We start from the raw sequence: 17,038 nt of genomic DNA on the forward strand, positions 1-17,038 counted from the left end.
TCATTTAAGTGAACCTGGTCACTTCCTTCTAAGGGTTAAGACCACATTTCCTGTGCAGAAACCTTCTTGGACAATTGAAAACTGCCATTCGCCCAGCAAAGGAAAATGAACAGAGACTGGAGAGTATGTCAAATAAAAATACCAAAATAACCCACATTATTTGCACCGTTAATAGTTCTGAATCTAAAAAGTAAACACTACTTTTATTCTCCAGGCTAGGGTTAGCTCTCCTGTTATCTTCTGTCCTAACCTGCTGCTGCTGCTGCTAAGTTGCTTCAGTCGTGTCCGACTCTGTGCGACCCCAGAGATGGCAGCCCACCAGGCTCCGCCGTCCCTGGGATTCTCCAGGCAAGAACACTGGAGTGGATTGCCATTTCCTTCTCCTAGTCCATCCCAAAACAGAGACACAAACTGCTCACTGGGAAGCTATCTGTTGTGCTTCAGTAAAATTTGCCATTTTTCTTTTTTTGTATGGGAAGATAATGTTGAAAACAGAATAACTGGTCTTCCTCACAGTTCATCAACAGTGATAACAACCTTTCATTTCCTAACAGCTAAAACTTTACTAATTGATCATTTTTCAAATGCAATAATCAAAACCATGAAGTCATTGTTTGCTCTAGTTCACCATTTTTATTTACATAACCATCTTTTTCCTAGACCAGCAACGTGAAGCAAAACAGAAGGCAAAGATGCCTTGCTGGTGACCACCCTCTGCCATTTTCTTTTGCAGAGGGTCTTCTCAGTAGTAGCCAGGTACCACATGGAGCTTTTTCACAGTTTCAGAGAAGCATCCCTTGTAGTAACATAGCAAGGAAGTGCTACACTTGATGGTAGTTACTGTTGCATAGTTCAGTCAACCTTACAGAACTTTTGTTATATAACTTCAAGTATGTAAGTTATTTAATCAACACAAAACTCTTCCAAAAAAAAAAAAAAAACCAACACCCAATATTAGCTGACTTCTGGTGCCATGAGACATAATGGCACCAATTTTTATATTTTAGTGGTAAAAATATAACCCAGTTTTAGCACCCGTCTGTAAGAGTTAGATGAAAATATATGATTGGCTTACTGGAAGGTAAGAGTCTAAATGTCCCCTCAGTGAGGGAATCTGTTCCTTCTGCTGCATCCTGGCTCACAGAAAAGAACAACAGTATTAATGGGGGAAAACAGGAGAGACTTTTAGTTAAGGTTTTTCAGTACATGAAATACTCAGAGAAATCAATACTAGAAATCAGTTCCCATCTTCCTAACCAAAACCCTGTCTCAACACTCCATTTCAAAAACGAAGTGATGTATTCTAAGAAAATAACAAATTTTTACATAGAAACACTGAATTTTGAGTAACTCTATCAGTTATTGGACATGGTATATATAAGCAAGGAAAATAAAGTGCACCTTTGCAGTATATAAAATAATAAACTCAGAAAATCACTTGTTAAAATTGGCAATATAGATGGCAATATAAAAAATACCGGACCTAGCAAAGTTAGATAGAAATAAAAATTTCAGTTGAAAAATTAGTTTTTCAGTATGGCAGAGGGACAAATAACCTTTTATTACAGTTACTGGATTTGGAGACTCTTGTATATTTTGATTTTGTGTAGGAGAAAGGAAAGTCATTCCTCTAGAAGGCACTAACTGGTTTAAATGTGTGAGCAGCTTCATAAAGAAAACATGTGCAAAGTACAGTCAGGAAGACTGCCTGGTTCTCGCGTCAGATTCCTTACTCTGCGTCACAGACGGTGAATTACTGCTGAGGAGCGTGTCGGCCGTGTGGCTTTCCCACATCATCTGCAGAGTGCTCAGTCCACGCTGTCACAGATCTCCTTCACTTTCTGGTTGAAGTCTTCCGGCTGATCTGCATACACATAATGGCCTGCTCCGAGAATGGCCTAGGAAACCAAAAGCGGTCAGGTGGTCAGCGAGTAGCAGCATTTAAGAATGCTTTTACACACTGAGCAATGAAACTGACAATGGCTTTCCATGAATGAAACAGGAAAGAAAAAGCAATACTAATCCTCAGTAACTAGTGTATATTTGATTAAATAAAGGATCTGAGAATAAAGAGAAAATCCAGTGAATCTTACTAAAGTTTTAAGATGCAAAAATAACATTCTAGGTTGATCTCTAACGGTAGGGCCAACGGAAACACTAGCCAAGGTGAGAATGTGCTGCCTTGGGAGGTGGTAGAGATGCTATTGGACCTGTCTGTCCCTCGTTTGGTCTCTCCCACCTTAGAGATGATGTGGCTCCAGGACTGACAAGGCCCCAAGAATGGCGATTTGCTTTCTGGACACGAAGATGTGTCTGGATCAAACCCTGACTCCATCACACATGACTACAGGTCTCTGACCAAGACTGCAGGTATAGCTTCGATGTGAAGGCACAGGGATGAGGGGAGAGCTCAATGAAAGCAAAGGTAATAGAACAGACTTCACATGCAGCTGAGCACCACACACTTACTATCGTCTTCACGTATGACTGTGGTCGTAGTGACTGGATGCTGGTGCCAGAATTGCCATCTATGCAGGATCGGGCGCCAAAGATCACGGAAACTGGAATGTCAGGGTGCATTTTGCCAATTCGCTGGAGCATTGGCCTTTTTGCCCATCCGTAAGGGATAGTCATGTTTTTGAATGCAGTCTCACCACTTAAAGAGAGAAAAATCTCATGCATGATTCTGGGGGATAAGTGCACATCACACTCTCACCTCTATTAAAACATGCTCATATTCAGATTCTCCCCCATTTAAGAAAGACTGCAGCTTGCACAGAAAATAATTTACCAAGAAGTGTAAGGAACAAGCCTCACAGAAGATATACTTTTTTGTTAGATAAAGAAGGATGTTTTAACCTCTTAAAAAAACTCTTACACAATATGATCCTCCTCCAAATCAAAACATGTGACCCTAAGTCCCTATCATACAATTATCAAATTTCCTTTGGGGAGTGTGGAAATGTTTTTTTCTTTTTTTTTCCACTCTAACTTATTCACAAGGCAGTTTTTCCACAGGTTCATGACACCAGCTTTTTACCTTCAATGGCAACATCAACACCAAGATAAGAACAAATTCAGATTAAGTATTCTTTGTGAATTGTTACATATTTTTAATTTTCTGCATATTATGATATTTGACACATTTGAAAACCTTTTTTAAAAAAACAAACATATATTTATTTATTTGGATGCACTGGGTCTTCGTTGCAGCATGTGGGATCTTCAATCTTGGCTGCAGCATTTGGTATCTTTAGTTGTGGCAAGTGGGATCTAGCTCACTGACCGGGGATCGAACCTGAGCCCCCTGTATTGGGATTGTGCAGTCTTCATCAATGGACTACCAGGGAAGTCCCCCTAAAAATTGTTCTGGCTGGGAAGAGACTGCCTCTTGGGGTTAACTTATTTTTAGAGATACCAAAGGACTCAGCTAGGACCACCCCTTTATATGCAAACTAACTAACATGGAGCTACACCTCTTCTGTCTGGCCTTCACATCCCAGGAGGTGATGTTCCTCTGCCTGAGTCATCCCAGGGCCAGGTGCCAAATAACTAGAAACCACCTGGATATCTTAGAGCCCGCTGAAATAATTTAGGCAGTCCATTCTACGCTGCCCACCTTGCGCTACCTGCCTCTCCCGCAGAACCCAGTAAAGGTTCCCTCCTGGGGTTCCCCTCAGGCATGTCTTCTGCCACCTGATCAGAACCTGCTGCATCGCCTGTGAGCCTTCCTCAGCGACCCTGCTCCAGGACCTGTGAGTATACTAAACTTTGTTCTCTGAGCCTCTCCTATGTCTTCTCACGTGGGCCACACCTGACGGACCGTCACATAAAAGAATACAGAACATCTGGCAAACTCCTCAGACAGATACATGCTGCGGTCATTTCTCTGGTCTCTTTGTGGTACTAGGCATACTTGTGAATGGCCATTTGTGAATTCAAGTTCCACTACAGGACAGGCCACAAACTAGGCCTACATGGGCACACATGATTGTGAAATGTGAGTAGGTGAAGAACAGAACACTGAGACCATGCAGGAAGACAGATGAGTTCCCTGGAACAGGCCACTAATAATTGCTGGGACAAGTGAGCGAAGTGTTCAGACCTAATCCACCCAAGTCAAGTGCCTGGTGAGTCACAAAACATCAATCACTTGCAGACTCCAAACCTCTCCAGCCTCCCTCCCCTTTGGCAGACAACCTATAACCTACTTTATCAAAAAGACGGAAGCTACCGCTATACCGCCAGTGCTCTCACGGCCTCAATCTCTTTAATAAAGTAGGTGTACGTATTCTTTGAGAGAAGTGGTGTTAGTTGTTCAGTCATGTCTGACTCTTTGCAACCCCATGGAAGGTAGCCTACCAGGCTCCTCTGCCCATGGGATTTCCCAGGCAAGAATACTGGAGTGGGTTCTCATTTCTTTCTCCAGGGGACCTTCCTGACCCAGGGATTGAACCCAGATTTCCTGCACTGGCGGCAGATTCTTTACCATCTGAGCTACCAGGGAAGCCCTGAGAGAACTGAGAGAGGCAAAGAAAAAAAAAGTGAAGGAGCTATTTCTGCATCTCACCTCTCAGCCTTTCACTCAAGTCTGGATATTAGAAAGGGTGAGAAACCATTTTTACATTTTTAAGTATAGTCTATGGCCCACCTCTACTGGACTCATCAGAAGTGTTTGGTAAAGACTCAGCCCAGAACCGCTAAATCAGTCTCAGAGAGAGGGTTCAGACACCACATTTCCGATAAACTACTTCAACAATTCTGGTACAGAAGAAGAATGGAAGCCAGAGCTCTCACCATCACACTCCATTCTTGATCTTCTCCATACCAACTCTAGGCTCTGGTTTCGGGGCTCCTCCCAGCTCCTCAAGTCTTTCAAGCTCCATTCTCTCCACTGGTACCTTGTATCTGACATCTAGAAGTCTTTTTTTTTTAATAAGCTATACCTTTGCTTGGCTCTCCTGCTTCCTCTAGCTACTATGCTCTCTCTCCTAATCACTGTCAAAATTAATATAGACTCCCCATCCCCTCTCCCCACTCCGTGTTTCTCAGGCTGATGCACAGTCCTGAAGAGGTGCTGTGTACAGAAGGGTGCCATCAGCAAATGAACTTGAAAAGGCTGCCTTTTCTCTACCACACGCCTGGGAGATTTAAAACCCTTTGGCATAATAAATGGTTTCAAGAAGATCTATGGTATAGAAGACCATTTACTTTTGTTTACACCAGAGCTCCTTTTTTAAAAGTACAACATTCATACTCAGTTTGAGAACACTGTTTTATTTGAAACTCTTTATGATCTCTCAACTCTGGTCACCTTAACGAGATGCCCGAGACCAAGACTTCCCTCAACTTGTCCATGGACCCCTTAAGGGAAGAAAGTACCTCTGACTTTTTAATCTCTCATCAGAATCCAGTACAGTGTTTTACATCACAGGTTCTCCATGAATAGATGAGTAAATTAACAACTACTTGTCCTTTTAAGTTGTGTCATTTACATACTGATAAATATCTCCTGGACTGTTCACACATTTTCAAAAAAGAAAAGTCTAAAACACAAACACAGGAAATTTAGGATCGAGACCCTTACCTCGGAGTCTGGACATTACAGTGGTAGATGTATTCTGTCACTGTATCATCTTCAAACATTGAAGAATACTTCCGTTTGAAATCAGGCCTCAAACGCTGTACTAGACTTAAACCTATGTAATAGAAAGCAAACATTTTAAGTTGTAATTAATTCATGTAATAGTAGAGAAGATTTCGGGGCTTCCCTGCTGGCTCAGTGGTAAAGAATCCGCCTGCCAGTACAAGAGACGCAGATTCAGTCCCTGGGTCAGGAAGATCCCCTGGAGAAGGAAATGGCAACCCATTCCAGTATTTTTGCCTGGGAAACCCCAAAGACAGAGAAGCCTGGCTGGCTACAGTTCATGGGGTTGCAAAGAGTCGGACACAATTGAGTCATTAAATGATACTAAACAAGAAAAGATTTCAGTGTTTGCTTCTATAATGAATACTAAATGCTACATTAGGCCTATGTTCAAATACACATATTAGGTTCAAAAAAGCACAGATCTAGAAATTGCTCTCAAGTTCCCTAAGGAAAGATTACAATAAGAATGAAACACTGTCATATACTGACTTACAGATATGCTTCAGGAGGTCAAAAACAGTTGCCTAAGACTTGTTTTTGTAGGAAAATAAATTCTATTAAACAAGGCAGGTGAATAAAACAAGGTATACCATAAAATTAACTTAATAATTGGTATCTTTTCCACATTTACAACACATTAGCATCTAAATGAAGTAAAGTGAAGTGAAAGTCACTCAGCTGTGTCCGACTCTTTGTGATCTCATGGACTGTGGCCCTCCAGGCTCCTCTGTCCATGGAGTTCTCCAGGCAAGAATGCTGGACTGGGTTGCCATTTCCTTTTCCAGGAGATCTTCCTGACCCAGGGACTGAACCCAGGCCTCTTGCATTTCAGGCAGATTCTTCACCATCTGAGCCACAAGGGAAGTCAAATGAAGTGAACTGGGATATAAATATTTCCTGGGAAAATGCACTCAGACTTTCTGCTTGGAACACTAGCAGTGCTGCCCACTATGGTCATCCACAGTGGCCCCCACAGCCCCACCCCTGAGGTGAGAGGCAGGGGCAGGGCCCCAGAGGAAAGAGGAAGAGCAGGAACCTTTTCTCAAGTCACTGTTTTCCCGTCTAGGGCCCAAGGACTGGCTGGTTTCCCTCTCTGCTATGACTGCCCATTACAGCAAGGTCTTCCTTCCTTCACCTGCCTCCCTGATTCTCTGAAGGAACCACACAGCTCCACCAAGGATGCCCATGATGCAGGAGACATTCTATACCGGCCCCCGACCCCGCGTGAGCACCAGCGGGAGGCAGAGTGCATGCAAGGCCCCTCCTCAGCCTTCTTCCGCCCCCGTCATTTTCTCCTGATTTCCTCTCATCCTTTACTTGCCCCATTACTGCTACCTGTAGAGCTATGATCAAGCAAAATCCATTTACATTTCAGCCCTCTAAAGCTCTTAAGCAGCTCATCAAAGGAGGACCTGACACCTAAGCTGGTGAGCCCTACTGGGATTAGGGGTGCTGGCGCTTCAACATTATGTGAACTGTGAATTTCCAGATGTTCAAGCTGGATTTAGAAAAGGCAGAGGAACCAGAGATCAAATTGCCAACATTCATGGATCATCGAAAAAGCAAGAGTTCCAGAAAAACATCTACTTCTGCTTTACTGAGTACGCCAAAGCCTTTGACTGTGTGGATCACAACAAACTGTGGAAAATTCTTCAAGAGATGGGAATACCCAGACCAACTGACCTGCCTCTTGAGAAATCTGTATGCAGGTCAAGAAGCAATAGTTAGAACTGGACATGGAACAACAGACTGGTTCCAAATCGGGAAAGGAGTACATAAAGGTTGTATATTGTCACCCTGCTTATTTAATTTATATGCAGAGTACATCATGTGAAATGCCAGGCTGGAAGAAGCATAGCTGGAATCAAGACTGCTGAGAGAAATATCATTAACCTCAGATATGCAGATGACACCACCCTCATGGTAGAAAGCGAAGAACTAAAGAGCCTCTTGATGAAAGTTAAAGAGGAGAATGAAAAAGTTGGCTTAAAATTCAACATTCAGAAAACTAAGATCATGGCATCTGGTCCCATCACTTCACGGCAAACAGACTGGGAAATAATGGAAACAGTGACCAACTTTATTTTGGGGGGCTCCAAAATCACTACAGGTGGTGATTGCAGCCATGAAATCAAAAGACGCTTGCTCCTTGGAAGAAAAGGTATGACTAACCTAGACATCATATTAAGAAGCAGAGACATTACTTTGCCAACAAAGGTCCATATAGTCAAAGCTATTGTTTTTCCAGTAGTCATGTATGGATGTGAGAGTTGGACTATAAAGAAAGCTGAGTGCCAAAGAATTGATGCTTTTGAACTCTGGTGTTGGAGAAGACTCTTGAGAGTCCCTTGGACTGCAAGGAGATCCAACCAGTCCATCCTAAAGGAAATCAGTCCTGAGTGTTCATTAGAAGGACTGATGCTGAAGCTCAAATCCCAGTACTTTGGCCACCTGATGTGAAGAACCGAGTCACTAGAAAAGACCCTGATGCTAGGAAAGATTGAGGGCAGGAGGAGAAGGGGACGACAGAGGATGAGATGGTTGGATGGCATCACCGACTCAATGGACATGAGTTTGTGTGAACTCCAGGAGTTGGTGATGGACAGGGAGGTCTGGTGTGCTGCGATTCATGGGATCGCAAAGAGTTGGACATGACTGAGCGACTGAACTGAACTGCCTGCTAATTATCTGTAATGTTTACCATACAAAGATTCCTCTTTAAGGAGAGGAGCCTGGTTTCAGTTATCTTTACGCATTGACTGGTACTTTTTAGAGGAGGAGGAGAAAAAGTAAGGTTTGTTTTTGTTTTCAAGATGTTAACTAACAATGGTAATCAGCAAATACACCTCTGTTGTTCTCTATAAACATTTTGCTCTCCCAGGATACAGATATGTGGCATTCCAGGTGGCACAGTGGTAAAGAATCCGCCTGCCAATGCAGGAGATGCAAGAGATGCGGTTTGATCCCTGGGTCGGGAAGATCCCCTGGAGAAGGAAATGGCAACCCACTCCAGTATTCTTGCCTGGAGAATCCCATGGACAGAGGAGCGTGGTGGGCTACAGCCCGTGGGGTCACAAAGTGGGACACAACTGAGTAACTGAGCACAAACGCACACACAGGGTACAGATATAAAAGCACTCACCAAAGGGCCCTGCAATCCTGAGGCCAGCTAAAGGGTTAAAGGGAGTCAACGCTGCTCCCAAGGCTCTGATCCAAACTGGAATTGGTCTCTCTTGATCAGCAAGGTCTGGTCGTTCAGGAAAACCCCAAGGCTCCACTAAAATGAGATGACTAACCCTGTACAGGAAAGAACAGACTAAAGATCATTTGGCAAACTCACCCTAGGACTATTAAGAACTTACATGATTTGTAAAGGTAGAATGAACCTCCTTCAAACACCTGGTACTGAAGAGAAAACTGAGGACTGAACAGGTTACATCTCACTCTTATTATATGTGAACTGATGAGATTCGGTAGGATTTGAGAGGTGTCTGGTAGAAGGAGGGCTTCATATTTAATCTATCTAAATGTAGATAACAACGGATGTGTGAAAGGGTATGTGATAACGGTAGCTATTCTTGAGAATCAAGAAAAGATAGCATTTGTTGTTTAAGCTACACTCTGGCAAATGATACGGTTCCATATACCTCAAGGCTGACACTGCAGAAATGACTGGAGATTAATAATACACTCATAAAAAAACTTCGGGCACCAACAATAGTTATTTCCTATGAGCCAAATCATTCTATAAGTTTAAGAAGCATTAGGACTTTGGGGGGATTCAAAAAGACTTTGAATGAACTTTTCACAAACACGAAAATAATGTAACACTATGAGCCGAAAATTACACCCCCTAGTTTGGGATTTCAGTTTGATGAACAGGAACACATGTACCCTACCCATAACATCATGACATCCTGGCATGAGATTCTGTTCCTAATTCTTTCCTAATTTTCTTCTTTACTGATTAAAGAGATAGAATAGCTTCAGTTCAAACCCATATCAAATTGCTTCACGGCACCAAGAGTTTTAATTTTTCCATCTAATGAAGCGTCTTTTCGATGAGGGAAAACCAGACCATGTCCTCCTGACTGCATCACAGCACCACACATCATCAAGATCCTCAACAATATTCAGCTGTAGCCAAAACAGCCAACGGATGCCAGCAAAGATCTCCCAAGGATGAGGAGACACTGATTCTGAAGTCCCTTTCCTAAGTCACAATTGAAATAGAAAGGTGAAGAAACCAGAATATGGGAACAGATAGCTGTTATTCCCAGTGTAAAAAGTTTCATTATTTTTGGACTTCCCCGGTGGTCCAGTGCTCAACAATTCACCTGTCAATGCAGGGGACACGGGTTCGATCCCTGGTCTGGGAAGATTCCACGTGCCACGGAGCAATAAAGCCCGTGCGCCGCAACTACTGAGCCCACGTACCTGGAGCCTGTGCTTCATAAGAAGAGAAGCCACTGCAATGAGAAGCCCAAACACCCCAACTAGAGAGCACCTCCCGCTCGCTGCAACTACAGAGAAGCCCGCACAGCAGCCCAGGTCCAGAAGAGCCAGAATAAATTAATGAATAATAAAAAGTTTTAGTATTTTGTCAGCACAGATTAGTTAGTAATGAGTACTTTGCTATGACAGCATTTTCTCAGACAGAAAGCTTCAGAGAACAGACCCAGAGCATAGAGCTCCATGGAGCCTTGGAGAATACTCAGCCCCATCTTTCATCTCGTGACATGAGAAGAAAGCTGAGATGTACTGTGTGACTCATTTCACAGGAATCATGTACTTTTAATGTATGTGTGTGTGTGAGTGCTCAGTCACTTAGTCGCATCCAACTCTGCAACCCCATGAACTGTAGCCCGGCCAGCTCTTCTGTCCATGGGATTCTCCAGGCAAGAATACTGGAGTGGGTTGCCATTTCCATCTCCAGGGGAGCTCCCCAATGCAGGGATCGAACCTGCGTCTCCTGTGTCTCCTGCACTTTCAAGTAGATTCTTTACCATTGCTCTACCTGGGATCCAAACTCTACAGTAATCCAGAACCCACCTTCTAATATCCCAGAGAAGACAGCTTGATGGGATTGTCAGCTCACATCTAGGCTTAAAGAATGGGTCTAGCCAGACAGCATGTGAGTCAGCTTATCAGACATCTTCATGAGATTCAGAGACTAATGCAAACTACAAGAAAAACAAAGAACCAGCAAAGCAGGAACAAGAGAACAATTCATCAGTTTCAAAACATAAAGAAGCATTCTTCTCCAGCTTAGTCATTACAGTAGGTCTTGAGTCTGAAGATGATGACCAGATTACAGCCTCTAGGCCTAAGAAGTAGATAACACCTGCTCCAACATGCTCATGGGACAGCTGAGCCTAAATGCCAACAAGGCTATACAAAGCAGACATTCATGTGACATAAAGTCAGCCACCAGCCAGTAATAATACAACAAAACAGCCAGACCCAGAACCAAAGTGTACAAAGGAGTTTACAGGACCTACTAGGGAACAAGGAAAAGAACAAGAAAGAAGTCAGTGCACAAATGAGACCTTCTCAAGATGAAGTTAGCCCCAGGTATTTCCCATTAGTTACAAGCTACTGAGGGGAGGGTGGAGCACACAACAATGAACTTAAATACCTCTAACTGGGTTAAGTAGAACAGTCAGTCTTTCATCTCAAGAGGAACCAATAAGAAATGCTCAACCCAGCTCCATACGGTCAGGAGACAGCCAGGCAAGATCAAAAGCAAAATGATCTGAAAACCTTTGAGTGAAAAAGACCAGATGTAACCTATTCTGTTGTGACTTGGAATGATCTCTTTGCTAAACACTTTCTAAGTTTTAATAAAAGTTTTCATAGTGTCCCTTTTCCTTAGTTTATAACAAATACCTATAAAAAACAGACTGTCTTTGTACAGGATCCTGACTTCTTGTTGTTTAGTTCCTAAGTCATTTTGCAACCCTGTGGACTGTAGCCTGCCACGCTCCTCTACCCATGGGATTTTCCAGGCAAAAATGGAGCAGGTTGCTGTTTCCTCCTCCAGGAGATCTTCCTGACCCAGGGATCAAACCTACCTCTCCTGGATCTCTCCTACTTGGCAGGTGAATTCTTTACCACTGAGCCAGCAGAGTAGCCCATGGGATCCTGAGTGGCAGGAGCCCGAAGTAAAAGAAAATTAAAAAGGAACGCACAGATGTAAGAAAGGAGATGGTATCTCTGGCTATTTTTGCTGGTTTCCTCTACTCTCCCTCTGTTGCCACCTTACGGTGATCAGATGCTGCTTGATGAAGAAGATTTTGCGGTGTAGCACAGCAGTCCAGGACACCTCACACAGTGGTTCCTGCTTGTCATACAGCACACCAGTCTACAAGTAAAATCACAGGCAACCTGCCTAATTATTACACATCATGGTACGAGAACTGAGATGAACTAAGGTCATTTTTGGGAAAGGAACATGAGGTTTGTGCCTCCATATGGAATAATCTATTAATCAGTTTGTAACTTCTGGGCCCATCCACCACACTGCTTTTCCAGAATGGCCCAGGGCCTTTGCGATTTCTGTCCCTACTGCCTAGAGTGCTCTCCTGCTACTTTCCTTTGAGACCTCCATGTCAGCTCCAGTTGTACTTCTTAAGAGTACCATAAGGGACCCTGAGACAGGGCCAGGTATTCATCAAGAGATCTCACAGCTGGCATGCTACTCATGTGGTTATCTCTGTCTCTTCCCCCAATGCACTGTAAGCCTTACAGGCACACAAAGTCACTCAACATTATTTAAACACACACAACCTGCTGGATTATAATGCTAGTGTTTCATTCAACACTGGTATTTCAGAGGAGGGTTTAGCCAGGTACTCTTACATCAAGTATCACAATTGCTTAATCATTCATTACTGATTCTTGATCATCAGTATCAAGAATTTGGGAACTATATGGGGTCACTGCCACAAGGTAGAACAACTTTTACGGACAGAGGCACTCTGCTGCTCATAGAGATCAAGCACACAGGCTGACCTAATGTACCAAAAACTGGAAAAAATCCGTTTTCACTTGTTCTCTATTATTGGAATCCTTCCTAAACAAGTACTTTAAACTAGGAATTTTCACTCTTCTCCCCAAACCATCCTATAAAAATAAACCAAGAATGAAAGAACGGGGCTGCCCATAAAAGACAGGGTTAATACGTATAGATTGGGACTTAAGTCCCAGTAAGTAAAAAAAAAAATGTTGCTTCTGTGGTTTTTTTCTCCATGCATAGAAACAACAGAAGTTAAAGAGCTGTGGTTCTCTTAGGAGAAAAATGATGAAAACTGTATCTGTCATACCTGAGGCGGCAAAGCAGAAAGTGGTATTCTCAAAGTCCACTCAAAAAAAAAGACAAGATGCACAGTGAGTGAAGGAAATTAACTGAATTTCATTTGGTCTCTATTAGACCATTTTCCCCTTCTTCTCACCCTACCACTTAAGTCTTTGTGAAATGCAAAGATTGATTTTAAACTCATGACAGCATAATAAAAATGGTCCTTGTAGGGGACGCTGTGCACATGTAGGAACAGGGATTACATAAGGCATCTCTGTACCTCTCTCTCACAATAATTAAACAAAAGTTTTTAAAAGGGTACTTGGCTCAAGTTAAAGTTGGATAAGTGACATTTAGAGTAGGCAGTTCCTTACAATACAAAGCAGACTACTCTGCTGCACCAGAGGAAATACATATATGCCACCCAGCAGCTTTTCTGGCTCAGGTGAAACCTCTCAGATCCCACAGATGGTGACCCTGACGACCACCCATGTGTTTAGTATGAGTGCAACTTGAAGAAACACCTATGCTAAACCTCACTGACTGTGAGCTTGCTATAATTATGAACACATGTAGGTGGCCATCACTTGTGTTTAACTTCATCTGGATCTGTGACTCTGCTGAATTGTTCAGTTAGCCATAACATTAGATCGTCTATGTAAATTTGAACTAATTTGCTTTGTCAGGATGGAGGAGGAAAAATTTCTGTAAGGTAAGAAATTAACACAAGTGGGGACCATTAATAGTAATAAGAAAAAAACACACTGGCCTTCACTCATGACTTGGGATCTCTGAAAACCCAAAGAACCTTGTTATTGTGAAATCAACTTGTGTTTCAAGATTCAATTTTTATGCAGCAAAAAACATAGGCCTTCATATCCACCATATTCTGTAGTTTCACTCTATTTAGCAGCAATCAGCCAATTTAAACAAGCTAATTATTTCAAGCATTCTCTCATTCATCCATTGCTAATACTTAGTGGTTCTTGGTCCTCACACAGTAGTTCAGATTTATTAGGCACAAACATTCAAGAATCATTTTCTAAAATGTAGTCAATTCAATGCTTTATTTTACATACTTCTTCTGCTCCCTTATTCTCTTTTATAGATGGTTTTCAAGTGGTTATTCCCTTCTAAATCACTGAAGCATCTTATTTCTTTAGAGCATTTCCCAACTGCAAATGAAAATCTCACCAAGTGACCTAAATGGCAGATAGCCATGAAGGGTCAGGAACTTGTGACGTACGGTTTCATGACCAGAGCCTGGCCCACTGAGTGCCACGTCCCACCTTCAGGGAATAAATACCACAAGACTGACAAGAAGAATGGACTTACGGACACAGAGGGAAAGGGGAGGGTGGGATGAACCGAGAGAGCAACAATGCCATACACACGTGACTGTGTGAAACAGACAGTGAGTGGGGCACCACCGTGCAGCTCAGGCCGCCCAGCTCAGGGCTCCGTGACGACCAGGCGGCTGGGGAGTGGGGTGTGGGGGAAGGGAGACTCAGAGGGAGAAGGTATATGCGTACACAGAGCCGATTCACACTGTTGCCCAGCAGAAACTACCACAACACTGTAAAGTGGTTACACTCCAATAAAAGCAAAATAGATACCTGACCAGAAGCAGGGGAAGCCCAGCCTCCACAGACAGCCATGTTGCCTCACACCAGAAGAGCAATCGCTCTTTCCCCACAAACACAGGCAGTTGTTTATCACTGAGAGTAGGACTTGAAAAAGACAGTAATCCCAAAAAGCCAACTAGAAGAAGGAAATCCGGATTTCTTTTGAAAGCACAGACCTGCCGGTTGGCAAGACTGTTTCACCCTCCAGCACCGAGCGGACTGTGCTGTGTGAACAGCACCTGCAGCGATGCAGCGGCACGGCCTGGCAGGCGCACCCACACTCTGCAAGTGGCCATCATCCCACTCACAGACACCAGCCTCAGAGTCGGTCACGATTCCGGATGAGTCCATGACTCCAGTGGAAAAACACACTAGCAGAACAAAAATGCTCACCATTTTTTGTTTTCTTTCCAAAAAGATGAACAAAACAAAAATGAGCTTTGCTTCTATTTTCTGAGCATGCCAATGTGACCTCCTCTCAGATTAGCAACAGAAATAATAGGAAACAGCATAAGAAAACACAGTAAAGGAAGGAGGAGATGCTACAAAGATTCTGAAGTGAACAATCATTAATTTAATGACTCTGACAAAAAATTCTATAGCAATAAAGGTTAGGGCACAGTAGAATAAAAATGTTACAAGATATAATGTGGGTGTATTTTCTGTAGCTTAGAGATGAGGAAACTAAAATTTAGAGTTAAGTGATTTTCTCTAAGCCATAAAGACAGCACAAGAGCCTATGTGTTCTAATTTCTCTGGTTTCTTACTGCTGCTTCCTGAAACCTGGAAAAGGCTAGGAAAAGCCTGCTGGGTCCATAGGTCTAATGATGATAATAACTGTAAATCACAACAACACAACAGTTTTTACTTGTGGCTTAAATTGTGTACATTCTAATAAATAAAAAGTCCTTTCACAAGCCTCCTATGTAGCAGACATAACAGGAAAACCAGACAATATTATTTCTGCTACTAAACTGGCCATCAGCTGTGGCTGTTCGATCTACAGGATCCTTTAAGAGAATGTCTGTTTTTGAAGGATCAGACACCAACCACCACCAAAGAGGGGAACTGGAAACGGATGCTTGGATGCCTCTCTTCTGACACCCCCACTCACCTGGATGGGTACTTCAGTGAGTAAGCAGCAGCCAGGAACCCACCTAGGTTGTGTCCAAGCAAGATCATTTTCTCCAGTCCAAGGGCGCATCGCCACTCTTCAATGGATTCCACAAACTGATTCTCCACTTCTTCCGCATCGCTGTCAAATCTGGGTCGACTACTTCGTCCAAAGCCCAGCAGGTCAAAAGCATAGACGGGTCTATTGGTGCAAAGATCGGCAAAATTCAGTGCCCAGAGTCCAAGACCTCCTCCAAAACCATGGAGGAGGACAAGTGGAGTCTTATTTGAAATATTATGAGAGAGCCTCAGCGTCCATATTTTATTTCCATTAGATATACGAACAGGTCCTTTTTTGTATGTGCAGGGGACACCTAACGGAAACATAAAAAAGAGAAACTCTGTTTAGCCTCACGACTTCTGAGAAGGGGAGTAGTCTCAGAGCAACTGGAAATTAATCATCTAGGAACCACCTAGTATGCATTTACATGATTTTAGCCTTTACTATATCAGCCCTTAAAAAACAGTACACATTTTATTGAACCAAGTAACTCTCAATGACCATATCTCACACCTTAGTAGGAAGAGCTATCTCAGACAACTCTCAAGTACCTGTGTCCTAAGTTTCCTGGCAAGTCATATTAGCTCTTTGGACTTCCTTCCACATCCATCAGTGGAGGGTGCTAGAGAGGGACACAGTGGTCACTGAATCCATTATTTTAACGTCTCTGGCTTTACCGACAATAACAAAGTAATAGTACCTTGTATGTGTAGAACACTTGAAGGTTAAGCATTAGAGATTGAAGTCAGACTCAAAAGAAACACTTTTTCCTGGAAAGTCATCATGAATTTAGGGAAGGATTGACAGGATGCATATTGAACATGTGTTGAAATCTTAAGCCACCACTAGGTTTAGTAGGAAAAGATCACAGGGTATGGCAGGAACTCTCCAATGGGAGTGCCAGGTAGTCTGAGTTCAGATCCACAAAATAAATACTCCAGAGAAAATAAATAATCACAGTTGTGTAGATAAAACATCTTTCTTATCCTCAGTGCTACAGGACTAAATACTTTACATCTCCCCCCAACCTGACTAAAGATGGAACTAATTTGAAACCCTTTTACCTCACATTATCAACTGAACAGCTTCACTTTAGATATATCCCTTAAGGAATTGCGCATATATGTCTGCAGTGGACAAACACCGGAGAACCGCGAGTTTCTTCCCTTTAACCTGAGATAACATCTTCAGTTTTGTCCCCACATGGTGGCCAAAAGGGAAACCCAGCATTTGTTGAGAATATTAACGAAGTCCACGTTACCTGAGTGAGGGGAAATGACAGCAGTCTG

At 42.8% G+C, this 17,038-nt stretch overlaps 1 protein-coding gene across 1 annotated transcript in view; it reads right to left on the bottom strand.

Annotated features, from left to right (window-relative positions):
- Positions 1–607: 607 nt before the first annotated feature.
- Positions 608–17,038, bottom strand: part of ABHD5 (abhydrolase domain containing 5, lysophosphatidic acid acyltransferase) — a 38,736-nt gene continuing 22,305 nt past the window's right edge. Inside the window, exons 3-7 of the mRNA XM_052636838.1 lie at positions 15,690–16,062; positions 8,793–8,947; positions 5,588–5,699; positions 2,470–2,656; positions 608–1,898 (exon numbers count right to left, since the gene is read on the bottom strand). Coding sequence (XP_052492798.1) covers positions 1,809–1,898; positions 2,470–2,656; positions 5,588–5,699; positions 8,793–8,947; positions 15,690–16,062 — 917 coding nt within the window. The 3' untranslated portion in view covers positions 608–1,808. The remainder of the gene's footprint in view (positions 1,899–2,469; positions 2,657–5,587; positions 5,700–8,792; positions 8,948–15,689; positions 16,063–17,038) is intronic.

This window comes from Budorcas taxicolor, chromosome 1 (assembly GCF_023091745.1).
Source record: "Budorcas taxicolor isolate Tak-1 chromosome 1, Takin1.1, whole genome shotgun sequence".
Taxonomy (NCBI): domain Eukaryota; kingdom Metazoa; phylum Chordata; class Mammalia; order Artiodactyla; family Bovidae; genus Budorcas; species Budorcas taxicolor.